This window comes from Labrus mixtus, chromosome 7 (genome assembly GCF_963584025.1).
Source record: "Labrus mixtus chromosome 7, fLabMix1.1, whole genome shotgun sequence".
Classification (NCBI taxonomy): Eukaryota; Metazoa; Chordata; class Actinopteri; order Labriformes; family Labridae; genus Labrus; species Labrus mixtus.
Window position 1 is genome coordinate 9215935 of NC_083618.1, and position 16334 is coordinate 9232268.

At 38.4% G+C, this 16334-nt stretch overlaps 2 protein-coding genes across 3 annotated transcripts; both read left to right on the forward strand.

The window, feature by feature from the left end:
- Positions 1-320: 320 nt before the first annotated feature.
- pfdn5 (prefoldin 5) lies at positions 321-2665 on the forward strand. The gene is made up of 6 exons (XM_061042617.1): positions 321-465; positions 836-938; positions 1247-1278; positions 1399-1473; positions 1570-1678; positions 2423-2665. The coding sequence occupies exons 1-6, from the start codon at positions 400-402 to the stop codon at positions 2506-2508; spliced, it is 471 nt and encodes a 156-aa protein (XP_060898600.1). The 5' UTR covers positions 321-399; the 3' UTR covers positions 2509-2665.
- A 1097-nt stretch (positions 2666-3762) lies between these two features.
- On the forward strand, positions 3763-15321 carry larp4ab (La ribonucleoprotein 4Ab). 2 transcript variants are annotated; one of them, XM_061042616.1, is made up of 15 exons: positions 3763-4148; positions 5867-6005; positions 6323-6560; positions 6911-7047; positions 7446-7549; positions 7747-7857; positions 8484-8537; positions 9209-9421; positions 9645-9748; positions 11561-11788; positions 11938-11989; positions 12105-12269; positions 12379-12506; positions 12595-12769; positions 13000-15321. In XM_061042616.1, the coding sequence occupies exons 1-15, from the start codon at positions 4146-4148 to the stop codon at positions 13375-13377; spliced, it is 2229 nt and encodes a 742-aa protein (XP_060898599.1). In that variant the 5' UTR covers positions 3763-4145; the 3' UTR covers positions 13378-15321. The 2 variants fall into 2 exon arrangements, with proteins under 2 accessions (XP_060898599.1, XP_060898598.1); XM_061042615.1 differs by lacking the exon at positions 3763-4148 and having other exon boundaries at positions 5861-6005.
- The last annotated feature ends 1013 nt before the right edge of the window (positions 15322-16334 follow it).

Genomic DNA, 16334 nt, shown 5'->3' on the forward strand with positions numbered 1-16334 from the left:
ACAAATGGAGTACAAGTTTCTCTTCAATTTCACATTTGAGGATTACGATAAATTCACAGCATGTGCCGACAACTTCCACACAACATGACTATTGACTAATGCCTGTATTACTTTTACAATACATGCAATGCAAATCAACAAAGTTAAGTTTAACATAATTTATTCTTATTTATTTTAAAAAGGGGCACTGATGCGCTCAAAATAAGCATTTAAAAGAAGGCCTCCCGATGAGAAGGTCTGACCCATAGAAACTATTAGGTTTGGTCCAGGTCTGGTCTGACCGCTGCACGTGCTTTTCCTGTCGTGGCCGCAAGAGGGCGTGTCTCCAGACTGATCCCCGCCCACCTCCACCACCCGGAAACACTGTCTGCTAGGGTCATTCGGCATCACGCTTTCAACATGGCGGTGAATCTCACAGACCTCTCCCTCCCTCAATTAGAGGGACTTAAGACTCAGTTAGATCAGGTAATCTTAAATAGTGGGGTAGTTTTAGACGTGTTTTTGTTCTATGATTTAATTTGGACGAAAATAAAATAATTCAGCAGGGTGTGGTTACTCACTAGCACCCCCAATGCTAACGATACCAACGCTAACATCTGTCTCATACTCTCGCTTGGTACAAAGCAAAGAAACGTCTCATGTTCAGCATTTAATGTTAAAACTGTGTGAAATGTACATTTTAAGATTCAAGTCTTGTTAAATTCGCTCTTCGCGTAGATAGCGACTATATTCCTGTTTGTAATGCCTCTCTGAGCCATGGATGCATTCATGTAGCTCAGGTGAGGTGAACATTTCATATAAAAGATATATATTTATATATATAATTTTTTTCCAGGAGCTAGAGTTCCTGACGTCTTCAATAAGTCAGCTTAAAGTTGCTCAGACCACATATGTTGAAGCAAAGGATAGCTTGAACGTCTTGAACAAAAATAACAAAGGTGGGTAAAATTCTTATTTTATTGCCAAGTTTTAGAAAACCTATTTAAATTATTTAAACAATTATTACGTTTCCCTTTTCCCTAATGTTAAAAAAGGTTAATATTAAATTTTTTTAAAAAAAACAGAGCATCTTCCGTTGTAAGATTGATTGTCTTAGAAGAGCTCAATGTACTTTAATTGATGCACACATTAAAAAGTAAAAGTTTGCATTATTGGCACAAAAGTATATTTTTGTGTGAAACCATCCAGCACATACTAATATGGGACTGATGTTGAATAAACCCACTGTTCTCTTTTTTTCATACAGGAAAAGAACTGCTTGTGCCACTTACCAGCTCTGTATCCTCCAACAGCTCAAAAACAACCTGTGTTTCATGTTCTACTGTTTTTGTTTTAATGTGGTTCAAATGAAAAGTCTCTCTTGAGATATGTCTATATCCTTGACGTTCCTTTTCTCAGATGTATGTTCCTGGATCGTTAAATGACGTGGAGACTTGTTTAGTTGATGTGGGGACCGGATACTATGTTGAAAAGGCAAATATATTTACATTAAATCTCCATACATGATTAAATATAGTACAAATATTGTCAAACATTTTTATAAAAACTAATTTTCGCATGTCTCTGTAGAGCGTTGAAGACTCAAAGGCATTCTTCAAACGCAAAATAGACTTCCTCACAAAGCAGATTGTTGAGAAAATTCAGCCAGCCCTTCAGGAAAAACATGCCATGAAACAAGGTAAGATGTGCTGCATTATTCTCTCCCTCTCACTACATTTATCTATATATCTTAAGTCTCTTTTTCAGTTGATATCATCATGTATTTCAATTTCAAAACCCACATATTTAAATGCTGCAAGTTTCAATTAAAAGATAAAATATACTAAATGTTAAAATAATAATAACAAATGTACCGATACCGCAATAAATAATCATTAGTAAGGTTAAACTGTGCATGTCTACCTTTTTTCTTGAACATTCACATCCGTATTTGGTGATCAATACAAAAAAACACTTCCCCTGCTAACCATACACTCTGCAGTTTATATTACAACATGCTACAATAAGGAAGGAAGTTAGTCTGCTGGTCAAAATGCCCGTGCAAAACATGCTGGAAGAGATCAGAAAGTGGAGTATTTCAACATTATGACTGAGGCCAAACAAACATTTTTTTAAAAACGCTTTTGACTGCCTATTACTCTGCAGACTTAAACAACCCACTGTCACGAACCAGACTAATTGGTTGTCACCTCTCTTCTTTATTTTTTTTGCGGTGTTGGGTGTATAATTAAGAATTTTACAATTTAGAGAGAGACTATTAAATTAAAAGAAATGCAAAAGAAATCAAATTAATTTATCTTTTAGATATAGAAATCTATATTTAGAATTTAAATCGGAACAAATATTCAGTTTTAGAAAAAATCAACAGTAACCTTACATTCTGTTCAGAAAGCATGTTAAACAAATGTGCTCTGTTTTGCAGCTGTGGTTGAAGTCATGAATGTGAAGATCCAACAACTTCAACAGAGCCAGCAGTCATCACAAGCGGTTGGGACCACCAACGCTTAATGGGAACACCTGTTTGAATTCTTCATGACTGGGAGAGGGGCGTTTTAAGTTTGTGTACATCTGCTGCTGTGGGTCAATAAATGCCCTTCACTGATATAAAGCGTCATGTTAAAAGCTGAAGAATAAAGAATGTTTTTGTTTCTGTCTGAAGAAAGTACTCAAACCTTGTTGCCAGTACTTATAAGAAGGCTGTTGTTATGGTAAACCGGTCAGGTGTTATTTCTCAATTTTAAATTTATTTAAATGGGTGTTCAATTAGTTTGTACAATAAAAGAGGTTTTTGTCTGTTCAAAAAAAAAATCCAAGTTTTCTCATGGTTTTGTATCAGCTAAAGTGCCCACCTATATACCTCTATTAACTATAGTTTAACAAATCTAAGTAAACATGTTCTACACAAGTTTTAAGGCACTGCACACATACACAATTGTTTTCAGTTATTCTCGTTATTGCGGCTACAGGTGGGAATAATGAAAATGATAAGAACCACTGGATTCATCCAATCTGTTCACATTTAAACACTCCAGTGAGGAAGTATAATCAGCTACAAGTGAAATCACCTGTGTGGGTTAACTTTAGATGTGAAAGGGCTTCTATGCATACATGATTATAATCCAACATGTTTCTAACATGGTATGTTCATTACCAGGGGGTTTCAATGCACTACTATTTTATTTATCTATCTTTATTTAGTTTAAACAGCTGTTTTCATGAATGAGTACCAAAATTTCAGGGATATTTAAGCAGAATTTCATTCTGTTCGTTTTTTTTAAATATTGAAAAAATTGGCATGTTTTTTAAAATTACATATGGGACTACTATTTACTTAAACTTCTAATTTCCAAAATGTAGTTATGTTTAATTAACAGTCTACAATATCAATGGTATGACTAGCTGAGAACAAGAACTAAACTTAATAAATAACTATTAATAATATCGCCGTTTTAATATTGTATTGATTCACATTTTTAAACTGTTAGACTAGTAAGAAGTAGTCACAGCTGTCCTGGGTGCTTCAGGTCATATTGGCCCTGTGTATTATGCATGGGGTCATTTCATTGCATATCCACGCTGTATGGGAATAATGCCAAACAATGTGCAGAAACTAGTCACTCAGTTTATCTGCAATGAGCTGCATAATACATCATTTATGGAAGAGATCAAGGGCTTGTGCATAAGTGTTTAAAAAAAAAAAGGTCAAGAAATGTCGACCTATAAGTGTCCCCTAGGAGAGCTCTCACAGAGGCTGGTTGTTGTTGCCGTGGAGGCGGAGAGCAGACGGTTACAGACAGAGGACGCAGCTGTCACATGCTGGATGAGCGGTGCCTCGAAGCTGAACTGCGGAATGAGGAATTGAGCAGAGGAGCACATTTCGACAAATAGGAAATAGTCGCTAATGTGACAAATTAAACAGGGTTTTTTTTGGTTTTTTTTAATTGTGGTCCGCGGGAACATAGGGTTTGTGTTGGAGTACGTTCAGCCGTCTGAATTACGTTACCGTGGAGACAGTCGTTCAGCGGAGAAACCAACGAGAGGACACGAGTTCTGCTACTATATCATTAGAGTTCATTTACTCGCAGGACGATTCACCTGCAGTCCGTTAAATTTCCTGGGACTTGAGAAGCGAGGATCGAGGCAGCATGGTGAGTTTTTGGGGCCTGGGAAGGGGCACGACATGCGGCAACCTGTTTGCGTCCTTCCTCCTGCTTGATTCCTGCAGTCTGAAATCCTGACCACGCTGTTTGTGGTAACTTTATACACTTAGTTGGCGTTCATGCGCCGAACCACGAGTTTTGTAATCACCCGGAGAGTTGCTTAGGAGTACCTTTTCTTTTAAGCATGAAAACAAATAGGATGTGGTAAAGAGAGGCCGGTTCTAACTGGTCCGCTAGTAAACTTAAGCTAGTTAGCTTGAGGCAGGTATTTCTGGAGTCGTTTGTTTTAGCATGATAGACAGTGACTCGTTAAACCTTAGTACTTAGCTAACACGGAGAAGCTTAATGGCCTGGATACGTTTGTAACATATTGCTGTAATAACATTTTCAAGATAATAAAACTATATAAAACGCTGCCTGGTTGCAACTACTACACGTGATGAAAGTGTTAGCCCTTACACAACTGTAGCTATCCGGCTAAGAGTTCCTTGATAAAGGTCATGATGGCAGAGAGCCACGGAAACATCAACTTTTACAATTAAATAATGTCTAGAACGATTTAATGTGATATTAATCAAAATCAACCTTTAATTGTCTATCGAATTGGACTTGGCTAACGATATATGATTATTTAAGTTTGCCATGTGCTCTTTATTCCCGACCCCCAAAATGACGCTGCAAGGGCTCACTGCACACCCAGCCGCTGGATTAAGACCGAATTATGGTTGGCAGAAAGGTTGTACCCAAAAGCACAAGATTTCGATACATTTAATTGATAAGCACTGGTCGATACGGAGGCACACACGAGGGTTTGCAGGTCAAAATGCCGTGTTGAAGTCATGCCGCAGCTCGACGGCGGACTTGCGCCATTTACGGAGACATGTGGTCGTTAGACGGGCGGGGTTAGGTGACAGCAGCTCACTCTGTAAGGACTTCGGTTGGGAACCGGGGTAAAGTCCCGGTGCGGAATTATGAAAGTCTGGTTGTTGCTGCAGAGGTGCCAGGTCACCGCCTGAGTACTGGCAGGTGCCCTTGAGCAAGGCACCAAACGCAAACAAGCTCTGGACGTCTCTCCATTAATGCATATTCATAGGTCCTGTTTGTGCATGTGTGTGAGACGCCTATTTCTCAAACCTTAATTTCCCCTCCTGGAATAATGTAAAAACCCAATTGAAGAGACTGAAGTTAAAGGCTTGTACACCCAGCGGGTGTTTTCTAAACTGTAGTACGTTTTTATCTTGTACATAACTAGACTGAAATTAATACTGATTTCTGTAAGTGACATTTCAAATAAATCAAGACCATCAGAAGAATATTAGTTACTTCTGTATTTTAATGCTTGTCTGTCATCACTGCCACTAGATCAATGTCAGATAAAGATTTCATGACACACAACAAAAATGGTCCAGAGCTACCGGTATACCTGGGTAGGCTGCCCACTGGAACAGTTACAAATGAATGCTACATAATTTATTTATTTTCTTTAAAATGATATGTGTTTTTCCAACAAACCTTTTTTTCTCCTCTATTACATACCAATTGCTTCTTAAATCTTATTGTGTATAGTCCTACCAGTTTAAAAAACAGGACTGTGATTGACGCACTGCTTTCTTGCTGTTTTGTGTTTCACTATTGTGTTTTTCAAACAAACTGTAAAGTTCATACACTACTATTCAGTAACTCAACATTTTCTTAAAACTATGCAGGTAACCACCAAGGGAACAGGTCTGAACCCCAATGCCAAAGTGTGGCAGGAGATCCCTGCCCACCAGAGTGACATCCCAGAGGTGACAGAGGACTCTCCTTTGCTGTTGACGGACTCTCATTCTGTTGCGATGACTGGAGGTAAGAGTTGCTTAATTTCTGAGTACATCTTGGATTATATCCTCCCCAAGGCATAATGTAGAGCAGACCCTGTCCCTGCTACACTGATACAACACTTCAGTTTGGGGAAAAACTTTTCTTTCTTTTTTTTTTTTTACTGATACTTAACATCACTGATACTTTGTATTTGACAACATCTAAGCTCTTGTCCTTAGTGTTGTGCAGCAAGGCTTATACATGAAATGCTTGTTTGGAGCATTAGATGATGCTGTCTAAATATGACTCTTATTTAACAATTGTTTTCTTTCTGCTTTCCCTTCATATCTTACGTGACTCAGACATCCCCTCCTCAGGGGTAAAAGGATATGACACTGAATATCCCGACAGCACTGCTGACTTTGCCCATGTACCAGCAGAGGGCATTGTGAATTGCATTGACGATGCTGATCTGAGCTATTTAGTCCTAGACTCACAATGCAATCCAGCAATGGATGGTGATGTTTTGGTGGAACAACCAGTGTCTGAGGAGAGCCTACGAGAGTCATTGAAAAAACGGCTTGAGTTCTGCTTTTCTAGGTGAGTAGTGTTAAAAAAAAAAAAAAAATTCACAACAATGGATAGATTTTATTTTCTATATTTGGATTGGTGTATGTATACATATTAATGAAACTGTTTCAGTTATTTATAATGTAATAGACAGCATCACACTTTGAATTTCTGTCCAAATTCACAGTTGAAGCAATGAAGGGATCGGTAACATCCCTGTTGATAGGACAGTTTTCAACTACTTTAAGTGGTGTATGTTGAGATCAAGTTAGGAGCGGACTCTTTTTCTGCCAGCTTTATCACTACTGAGTTGGTAGAAAAGGGGTAGCTCATTCATTTTGTTCGGGGTTTTCTATAATCCAGTGTTTTGGTATTTGCAGAGAGAACCTGACTAAGGACCTGTACCTGATATCGCAGATGGACAGCGATCAGTTTGTTCCCATCTGGACCATTGCTTGCATGGAAGACATCAAAGCTCTAACCACTGACATGGACCTCATTCTGGATATACTGCGAGGTACAAGTGATTCAGTAACTGCCTATATTTATGAGAAATGCTTGCAGATTCACTGAAACTTTAGCTCACTTACAGAATACATGTCACTGTCTTTCTTATATTTGTTTCAGCTAGAAGTGTTTAAAAGCTTATATTGGCTGATGTCATTTAATGTACTATATTATGTACTTCATGTAATGAAATATCTTGTTTAAACCTGAAGCACTGTCTGCTGCCTTTAAAAATATATATACCGTATATTATTTATTTTGGGGGTATTTTTCAGTTTTGAAGCAGTGAGGCTGATAACTGTTTTTGGTTGAATATAAAACCTGGAATAAACGTAATCCTAAATGCTATATATGAGCAGCTTTCAAGTTGGTGATAAAACGGGTCTCTTTATGATGTTTTTGTTATAGCCTCCCCCATGGTGCAAGTTGATGAAACTGGAGAGAAGGTTCGGCCAAACCACAGTCGCTCCATCATTATTCTGAGAGAGGTACCAGAGACTACACCAGTTGAGGTAATGAGCAACATTCAACATTGCATGGGGGACAACTGGATACTGCGCCACATTGAAGCTTTTTAAAATTGCAATAAGATTGAGATAATGAGGTGTCAATAAGCACCATCAGAGCCTGCTGCTGTGTAAGAGTTGATGTTTTGTGAGATCATTGTGTTAGACTAATGTCTAATAAGTGCTTTGTGTATCTTTCACAGGAAGTGGAGGCTCTTTTTAAGAGTGAGCATTGTCCAAAAGTGTTAAGTGCTGAGTTTGCTCACAACAGCAACTGGTACATAACATTTCAGTCAGACATGGATGCACTACAGGTACGTTTAACCACATGGTCTAATTTTTGACCACCTTGCTGTTTAAAACCACCGTAAGAGAAGTCATACATAACTATAGCTTAGCCTTGAATATTTTGTTATCTACATAAACAAGGTACAAAATAACTAGTTGTCAGAATGATTTGTCATTTTCTTTTGAGTCCTCCATACAACAGCCTGCTCACTGTATTTGATCTAGTCTTGTATACATAGAGGATTGTAAGAATTAGTGCTCATTGTTATTTTAGATTTAAATAAAGCAACATTTATAGTAGGGCTGGGAATCTTTAGGTGTCTCACGATTTGATTCAGAATCTATATTCCATTCAAAACGATTCTGGATTCATTGATCCATGGATTCAAAGTCTATTTATTAATAAGTACATACTTCAGGATCTACTCCAGTCATCTGTTAGACTGGAATTTCTTGTTGCTCTATTTGGTATTCCACTGAGTTAAAGGGCTAGCTTTAGCACTTAGCAGGGAGTGACTGATTAGCCCCCCAAAAAAATATATAGATTTTTGGAAGTTATGAATTGATTTTAAATCTTTGAATAGAAGAATCTTAATATTTTTTTCCACCTCTAATTTTACAGTACTATTTTTTTTTCTTTCTTGCTCCTCAGGCTTACAGATATCTAAGAGAAGAAGTGAAAATGTTTCAGGGAAAGCCAATCATGGTGAGTTCTTTCTTTGTCCATGTATCTCTGGCTGGATTACTGCTTATTATTGGACCTACAGTAGTTTAAAGAGTGTTATGGAACCCAACAAGCCTTGTGTTATGCAAGAACAGTTGTGTTGTCAGCCGTTATATCCCTACCTCTGGGCTGTTTAGCTAAGCCTTAGCCTTGGGAGAGTGACCTTAGAGATTTGTGTGTACAGAGACTTCATAAGGTGTTTGTGTGTGCATCTTATCACAATGTGACATTTGCCTTTTAGCATTTCAGTTCCTTTTTCAGCTGGACTGTTTTGACCTTGTGTGCTTTATTTTGTGATAATTCAAATAAAGCTGTGATGCTTAAACCCCAGTGATGATCAGTATCGCGCTTGGAAGGACCCATAGGCACTGTGGCTGGCTGAGAGGAACTGTTCATTTGTAGCTCTGTAATCTCTGCCTCTCCCCTCTCCTCATCCTTCATAATTCTTCCTGTTCTACCCCCTACCCCACTCTCTCCCCCTTCTTTCCCCTAGTCAGTGCAGTGTTTAATGGCCTAATGACCGTGAGATTATGAGATCTGAGGGGACTAGAGGATGATGCACAGAGCAAGAGTGCTCCTCATCAGATGCAGGTTGTGTCATCTTCACTCCCAGCAAATGTACCTGATCCTCTTTCTCTTTTCTCTCCCTACAGGCCCGAATTAAGGCTATCAACACATTTTTTGGTAAAAACGGCTATCGCAGTGTGGACTCTTCTACGTACAGTCAGCATGCCCAACCACAGGCTCAGTATGGCTCCCCAGTGTACATGCAGCAGTGTTACAGCCCTCAGCAGCAGTACCCTGTTTACCCTGTAGTGTCACCCTCCTGGAACCCTCCAATCATGCCTTACTTTGAAACACCACTGGTAAGAACCTGAATTTGTTGTTCAAAATGACTTTTTGAAAGGAGATAATTAAGTTCACTGTCAAAGTACCACTTTTCAGCTTTACACAGATGTAACAGTTTCATGTGGTCACAACAGTTTCTGTTGCAGTTGAAGTGATATTGTGATTACAGATGTATTGCACCAGACAGATCTTGAAACGACACACCCTTTAATTTATTTTCCCTCTCCTGTTGTTATATAGGCACCTTTCCCTCACAGTGGATTCATCAACGGTCTCGGCGGTGTTGGAAATTACAAAGCAAACTCGAGCTCCATGAACACTCAGCGACCCTTGAGCAGAAACCGGTAAGAACAAGTCATGACACAAAAACAATTTCTTACTGAACATAGTTTCATGAAATGTACATCTCATTTGGAGCACATGTTAGGGATGTGTGTAAGTTGTTTCTTTCTGTCTTGACAAAATTTACAGAGACTGGTGTGTGATGGAATGGTGTTTAAGACATCAAAGTTGAAATTGATCTATTAACATAGTTTGGGTTTGTTTGAAATGGATGAACCTACCAATTTTCATTACAAAATACATGCACATTTTCTTCGTAAAGATTAACTACTCAAGATGCATGCAATAAAAAATGTAAGTATATTCAGTTATATGACATGTCTACCTGAATACTTAAAAACACCATAAGGTTACTAACTGAGCAAACATTGATTTCTATGGGGGTGGACTTTGTATTCAGGGTGAACATGCCTACTTCCCTCCTTGAGGTACAATCACAAATTAAAACCGCAAGCAGTGATGAAGGGCCCTCGCACCCCTGTGCATGGCAGGGTGTGTCGCTACCACAGGAGTGCAGCAGCAGCAGGATTTGGCTAAGCAGCAGGCCGTACAGTTCGATTTTTATTTTTTAAGTCGTAGTACTGGCAAGTTCAAAAATGCGACACTGAGATTCAGAGAATCTGTAAGGGAACAGCTTTTTGACGCAGGCCTTTAAACTTATCGTATGGTCGTATGGCCAAGGTCTTCGGATGGTCAACAGTGATTTTGAGGGAGATAAAAGCAACTGTGTAGCAATGGCTAGTGCAAAGGAAATAGTGCTCAGAGATAGTGATTTCCTGTTATCAACAGGTGGCGCTGTGACTAATTAAAAAATATCCACCACGGATGTGTTCATGGCGGGCTCCTTGTCATGCATGAATTTTTTGGTGATGATTGAACACTGCATAGTAGAGTTATATGCATTTACTGTTTTTGGCGCAATGCCATCACGCCACGTCCACGTCTTATTTTGAAACCTCGTGGTTTGAGCGCAACTTTTATTCTTCAACTTGTCTACTTTCATTTGATACCAAATTTGAATTGATCAGATAAACGCTCTCAGGCAGATGCTTTCAAACAGGTACCCTTTAAACTGAGAAAATATGGCCTTTTTTGACCTGCTGACTTTAGATGATGACTACCACTGACTTTTTTGTAGGTCTCGGCATGCTTAACATGTGCCGAAATTTTCGTGAACGTAAGCAAAAACACCTATTCATAATAATCAAAAGGGGCCGCCATTGAGCCATTTTGTGAAAGTCGTGTACGAAACCACCAAAATATAAAATTTTTCACCAGACCTGATGACCGTGCCAAGATTGGTGAGTTTTAGGGCATGTTCAAGCAGTGCAAAATGCGATTCATTTCGGGCAAGACAGAACAATTTTTGCAACAGGGTTCCAAAAGGGTCCTACGCACTTGTCAGTGCTTCGGGCCCTAATAAATGTTGTGTATAGATCTAAATGGCAGTGACAAGGAAGCACAGACACAAATTAGCCACTGCTAACACAACCTAGAGTGCATTCTTTTCTTTAAACAGAAACACTAGGATACTAAGTACTTAGTCATTTCTGAAACAAACAAAATGTCTGAGAGATTTTACATTGTGAGAAGTGTATTTATCACTGGTTCATTATTAGATTTTATTGGCTTAAATCACGTTGGTGGAGTCCCACTGGTTAACTAAAGAGAAACCTTTTCACAGTCTGTTACACCCACCATCTGCTTGTTTAAAAAAAAAAAAAAAAAGATTGTGCTTGCCAATCCCTAAAGAAGAACATTGTGCTTTTTCAAGACAATTTTCACTTTAGAAACGTGTGTCCTTGTATGTGCAGAAACCATGTCAAGAGTCATCCTTGGCCTGGAGACGTGCCCTCTTCTTCATTGACTCCGGGGACCCACATGGATGGTCTGTCTGGTCACTTAAGTCCACAACCCCTCCTGACATCTGGGACAACAACTGGCACCTCTTCATTAGGCTCTCTGCCATCCTTCAGTCTTAAAGACAGTCCTGCACAGGCCACTATTCACACTGGATATCTCAGTTGGGCTGGACGGGGGAGGTAAGTGAACACATCCTGTCTATATATGCTTTTAATAGAGTTGAACAAAACAAGTATGGCTTGTGCTAAATCATTAACATTTTTTGTTTGTTCTGCTGTGGACAGGAAATTTATTTTTTAACCAACATAAATATTCTTTCTTATTGTAGGAGAGGCAGCCAGAGAGGCATGAGGAGGAAACGAGAAGATGAACATGGCATGGTCAGCAGATTCTTTTCTTTTACAGATTTGTCCAAAAACTTTTTTTCACAAAACAATTATTTTTTTCTCCACATTGTGTTTCTTAGCTTGACTTAAACTGTATTTAAACTTACAGAAGCCTGTCCCTTTGATGGAGGCCAAGGTACCCCCCCCACCTAAGTTTGACCTGGAAGCTTCCAGCTTTCCACCTTTACCGGGATCTGTGGTCGGTATGCGGGAAGAAACTACACCAGAGATGCGCCTGTCTGATGTTGTGCGTGGCCTTAAGGTCACCAACAAGGTACATATCTTGTTCTCTTAAATATCTTATACTCTTGGCATTCCTTTATGAGCACCATTTGTTAGAATTCTATAAATGTTAATTCTTATTTAAAAATTGTTTGTTTTAGTCAGTCAGCCAAGAAGTTAATGACACCAGCCACACAAACATCGCAGAGGATGATGTGAGCAAAGCCGATGTTGTTAGCGCGGATGCTCCTGTGACCCCACACACAGACGTGACACCATTGGTTCCAAGGTAAAATATTTCTTTCAGGATTTTGAAATGTGAAAATTATAGACGGATGGATGGAAAATAACCTATCTTTAAATTTGTGTATGTTTAGTGTCTGCCCATCAGCAAAGGAAGAGGATAAAGCTCAACAGCCTGTTCCAGAGAGGAAAATCTCCTTGTCCTCACCGAGTCCCTCTCCAACCTTTGAACATGCCCCCTCCACCTGCAGCCAGTCTGTTTCTACAGATGCACCTTCTCTATCTTCCCCCACTCCTACGTCAGAGCTGGTAAGACCAGTCTTCTCATCTGGAAAGCCACTTAAGCTCAAAGCGACATCATCTCAATGTTCCCTTTTCTTACATAAGTCATTTCAAGGCCACCTTAGACTGTGCCTTGTTGTACATGTCATATCATTTTGGACGGCCTTGGACAGAGCTGTTCTGTTAAGCACATGTTTGCTAATTAACCTTTTTCTTAATCATTGGTTTTAAATCGTGTTTTTTACCTCTCCAACCAGGGCTCAAGGAAGCTCAGCTATGCAGAGGTGTGCCAGAGGATGGCTAAGGACCCACAACTGGTACCGGCACCGTCTCCCTCTCCTCCAGCCTCTTCAGACAGCCAACCGCTCCAAGAGCTCAAGGTCAACAGGGCTGAGGAGGTTCGACCTAATTCCAGGCGCACTGCAGACAAACCAGAGAAATCCAGACATGGCTGTCCTCCTCGTCAGCCGTTGCGCTCTTTTGCTGGAGCGAATGGCCAATACAGAGCTGGGGATGCAGGAAAGAAGCTTCGGGAGCATCAAAGAGGCCTTAATACTGGCAAACACTTTTCTCCACAGCGAGGAGCCAGACGCAGTGGCAAAGAACAGAACATTCCCCCAAGATCACCAAAATAACTAAGGAAAAGTAAATTATGAAATAGAGCCAAATATATGTGTAAATATGTAATATATGTACATAGACAGATGGATATATTTTGTTTGACAGATGGTATCACTTTTTTGATAAACTTTTTTGGGTCAAAAAATCAAGTAGATACATCTTATAAGAAAAATCATACATTCTGCTTAAGAGTTGCAGACTTGTATGATAAAATATACTCAACCTGAAGTAAATTGTTATGACGTCAAAGACTCATCCATTAATTGGCATGATCTGTAGTGTGTGGTTGTATATATGTTTGACGTGGGAGAAATGGGGATATTGTGACTTTTGAGTTTCAGAGTAACATTTGGTAAGTGTAAAAATCCATAATGTCTGTAAGGCACATAAGATGTCTGTGAGTTTCTTTTGTTGTGGACGCAACTTATGTTGAGCTTTTATGAAGTATTTCTTTTGAATTGACATCAAGAATGCATGACTATAAAATAGAAGCTGTTGGATTAATGGAATATTATAGAAACAATGGTGTAGGCGGATGGTTAATCACATATAGTCTGAAACAGTCCATGTATATTCTTCATGTGGAATCTTCTACAAACGATGCTGGCTAATACTGCTTTATATGTCCTCAGAAAAGGGTGACATGAAATCATTTGTATCCTTCAGTGTTTTGGCAGTAAATGTCTTAGCAATGCATGCAATTAATTAAAACTGCTAACATTACAAGTAAATGCTGAAGTGTTACTGCAGTACGTCACTTCATGATGTTAATGTTCATTTAGAGTATTTGCATAAACAATGTTCAATTAGGTAATCTTGTAAAAGTGGTAGATCATGTCTTGCTTTGAGAAGAGTATTCTCACAGCTTTTCTAGTGTATTTGCAGCATTAAATAGATTTACTTCTGAATAAGATGTTTAACATACACAAGGATTATAAGTTAGATATTCTGCCAGTGTATCAACTTTGTTCTGTGACATAGATGCCTTTTTTGCATAAGTCTTCAAATGAATGTATTTCTTCTGACATAAAACCACTTTGTTTAGAAAATGTCTACGTTAAGGCTTTCCTAGTTTTAATATAAAGGGTATATTTGATTGGGGTTAACTGTAGAAAAGTTTCATTTTTCTATCAAAGGTTTTTTTTTTTCCTACGTGTTTAATGTTTTTAAATGGTTTGCATTCTGAAATTATTTTATTGATGACTGAATTGGAGGCCTACAAATTCTTGGCATAACAATAAAACACGTGTATGTGTAGTGATGTGAACTGAAATGTGTTGTCCCATAATTTTAAGGCTTTTGATTATTTCAGCAGTGAGAATTTGAAAGGTGTTGCAAAAAAAAAAAAAGGTTTTTGCAAATTACTTTTTTTTTTTTTCTTTTTATAGGTGGGATTTTTTTTTTTTTTTGCTTTAGTAATTGTGTTGAGCCGCTCAAATTCTCACATGGTTGCATTTTACAGTTTGGTGTATAGTGTAATCAGTCCAGTTGTCTCCCTACTATGTCTGCCTAACATGGTAAAATTGTTTAATGGGGAAATGCTTCTGCTGAGATTTCATGGAACTATATCTCAACCTGCAATGCCTTAATATATCACTGGAGTGTAAAGGGCAAAAAGTGAGCACATCAGTTGTCACACTGAGTTAGGTTAACTAGTTAGTTCAAATCTGTGAGCTTTTGACACTTGGCAAATTCCTGTCTAATGTAAATATCAATTTATACTAAAACCACTGCAGGGCTTTGGCTGTTTGAGTGGAGCTTATTTTGTGTGCATGCTTGTTTGTTCATTGTGTGGTACAGATTATGTTTTAAACTTGTCAATTCAGTTTCAGTCTTAAAATGTGCTTTAAAACCCACTATCAAACATGAAAAAGTAATATGCAGCAAAGTACACAATGGTTATTTAGTGAATATGTTATTGTTAACCTGATGTATGGAAATAAAGATTTATTTTTGAATATATGTCTTTATATCTTTGCACACTATCATGTTAATGCACATACTGCATTTCATAAAATACAGGAATAATGATCAGCAACGTTACACAATAAAACTTTTGTTATTCATGCTATTTGTTGTATTTCTCTTAACTGACCGGACAGTGGAAAGTTGACAGACATGCGCAATGTCAATAGTGTGCCACAGTATTAAGAAGGAGGGTTGTTACATGTCTGCTATAAAACTGCCAGGATGAATGGAAAAAGTGACTTTAGAGAAGTCATGTATGCTCTTTCATGGTTGATAATCTTCTTATCTATCTTGGTAATGAAACATTTGTTCCATTTACTCTTGTCGTGTCAGCAATCAGAGATATCGGTAAATATGTAATCTTATTATGGGACTATGTTTGGTTTCAGGTGTTCCATGTCTTTAAGTACTTAATGACGAAGAATAAACAAAAAACATGGAGTACAGAAAACTTTCTATAATGTTGATTTAATAAGGAATCACTCTTGATTGCCAACAATTTGTGATTGGAATAATCAAAATGTCTCATTTTAGATCTGACTAGAGACAAGGCATAATGCCATGAGGATCCTTTCTGAATAGAAAGTATTGTATTTAGTGAATTATTTAGAAAAGCATCAATTCTTTAACACGTGAATTAGACTTTGACATATATTTCTAACACATGAGAATAAGAGTCACAACAATACATGTATACCTTTTAATAAAACATCAAAGGAGGCTGCCCACTTATAGAAGACATGCTGGAGTTTACTAGTATTAGCCCGTCCGTTACTTCCTGTTGATGTTTGGTAGCTAACATTAGCTCCAGGCTAATAAGTATCCATCAAGCAGCAACAAGTACAGATTGTAACATCCCGCGAGAGTTAGCGATACAAGGAGATTCTCGCGACGGACGGTGGGGTTACAACGGAAAAGATGGCGGACAGGTTAACACAATTGCAAGGGGTGGTGACGTAGTTCCGGTAAAATCTCAGCCAGCCTCATCATATCCGGTTATTTT

Excerpts from the sequence above, each read along its gene's own strand:
- pfdn5 (XM_061042617.1), top strand. The coding sequence starts at position 400 with ATGGCGGTGAATCTCACAGACCTCTCCCTCCCTCAATTAGAGGGACTT. Across the intron at positions 939-1,246 it reads CTTGAACAAAAATAACAAAG|GAAAAGAACTGCTTGTGCCA; the intron begins GTGGGTAAAATT and ends TTTTTCATACAG. Across the intron at positions 1,474-1,569 it reads CCGGATACTATGTTGAAAAG|AGCGTTGAAGACTCAAAGGC; the intron begins GCAAATATATTT and ends ATGTCTCTGTAG.
- larp4ab (XM_061042615.1), top strand. The coding sequence starts at position 5,861 with ATGCAGGTAACCACCAAGGGAACAGGTCTGAACCCCAATGCCAAAGTG. Across the intron at positions 8,538-9,208 it reads TTCAGGGAAAGCCAATCATG|GCCCGAATTAAGGCTATCAA; the intron begins GTGAGTTCTTTC and ends CTCTCCCTACAG. Across the intron at positions 9,749-11,560 it reads CGACCCTTGAGCAGAAACCG|AAACCATGTCAAGAGTCATC; the intron begins GTAAGAACAAGT and ends TTGTATGTGCAG.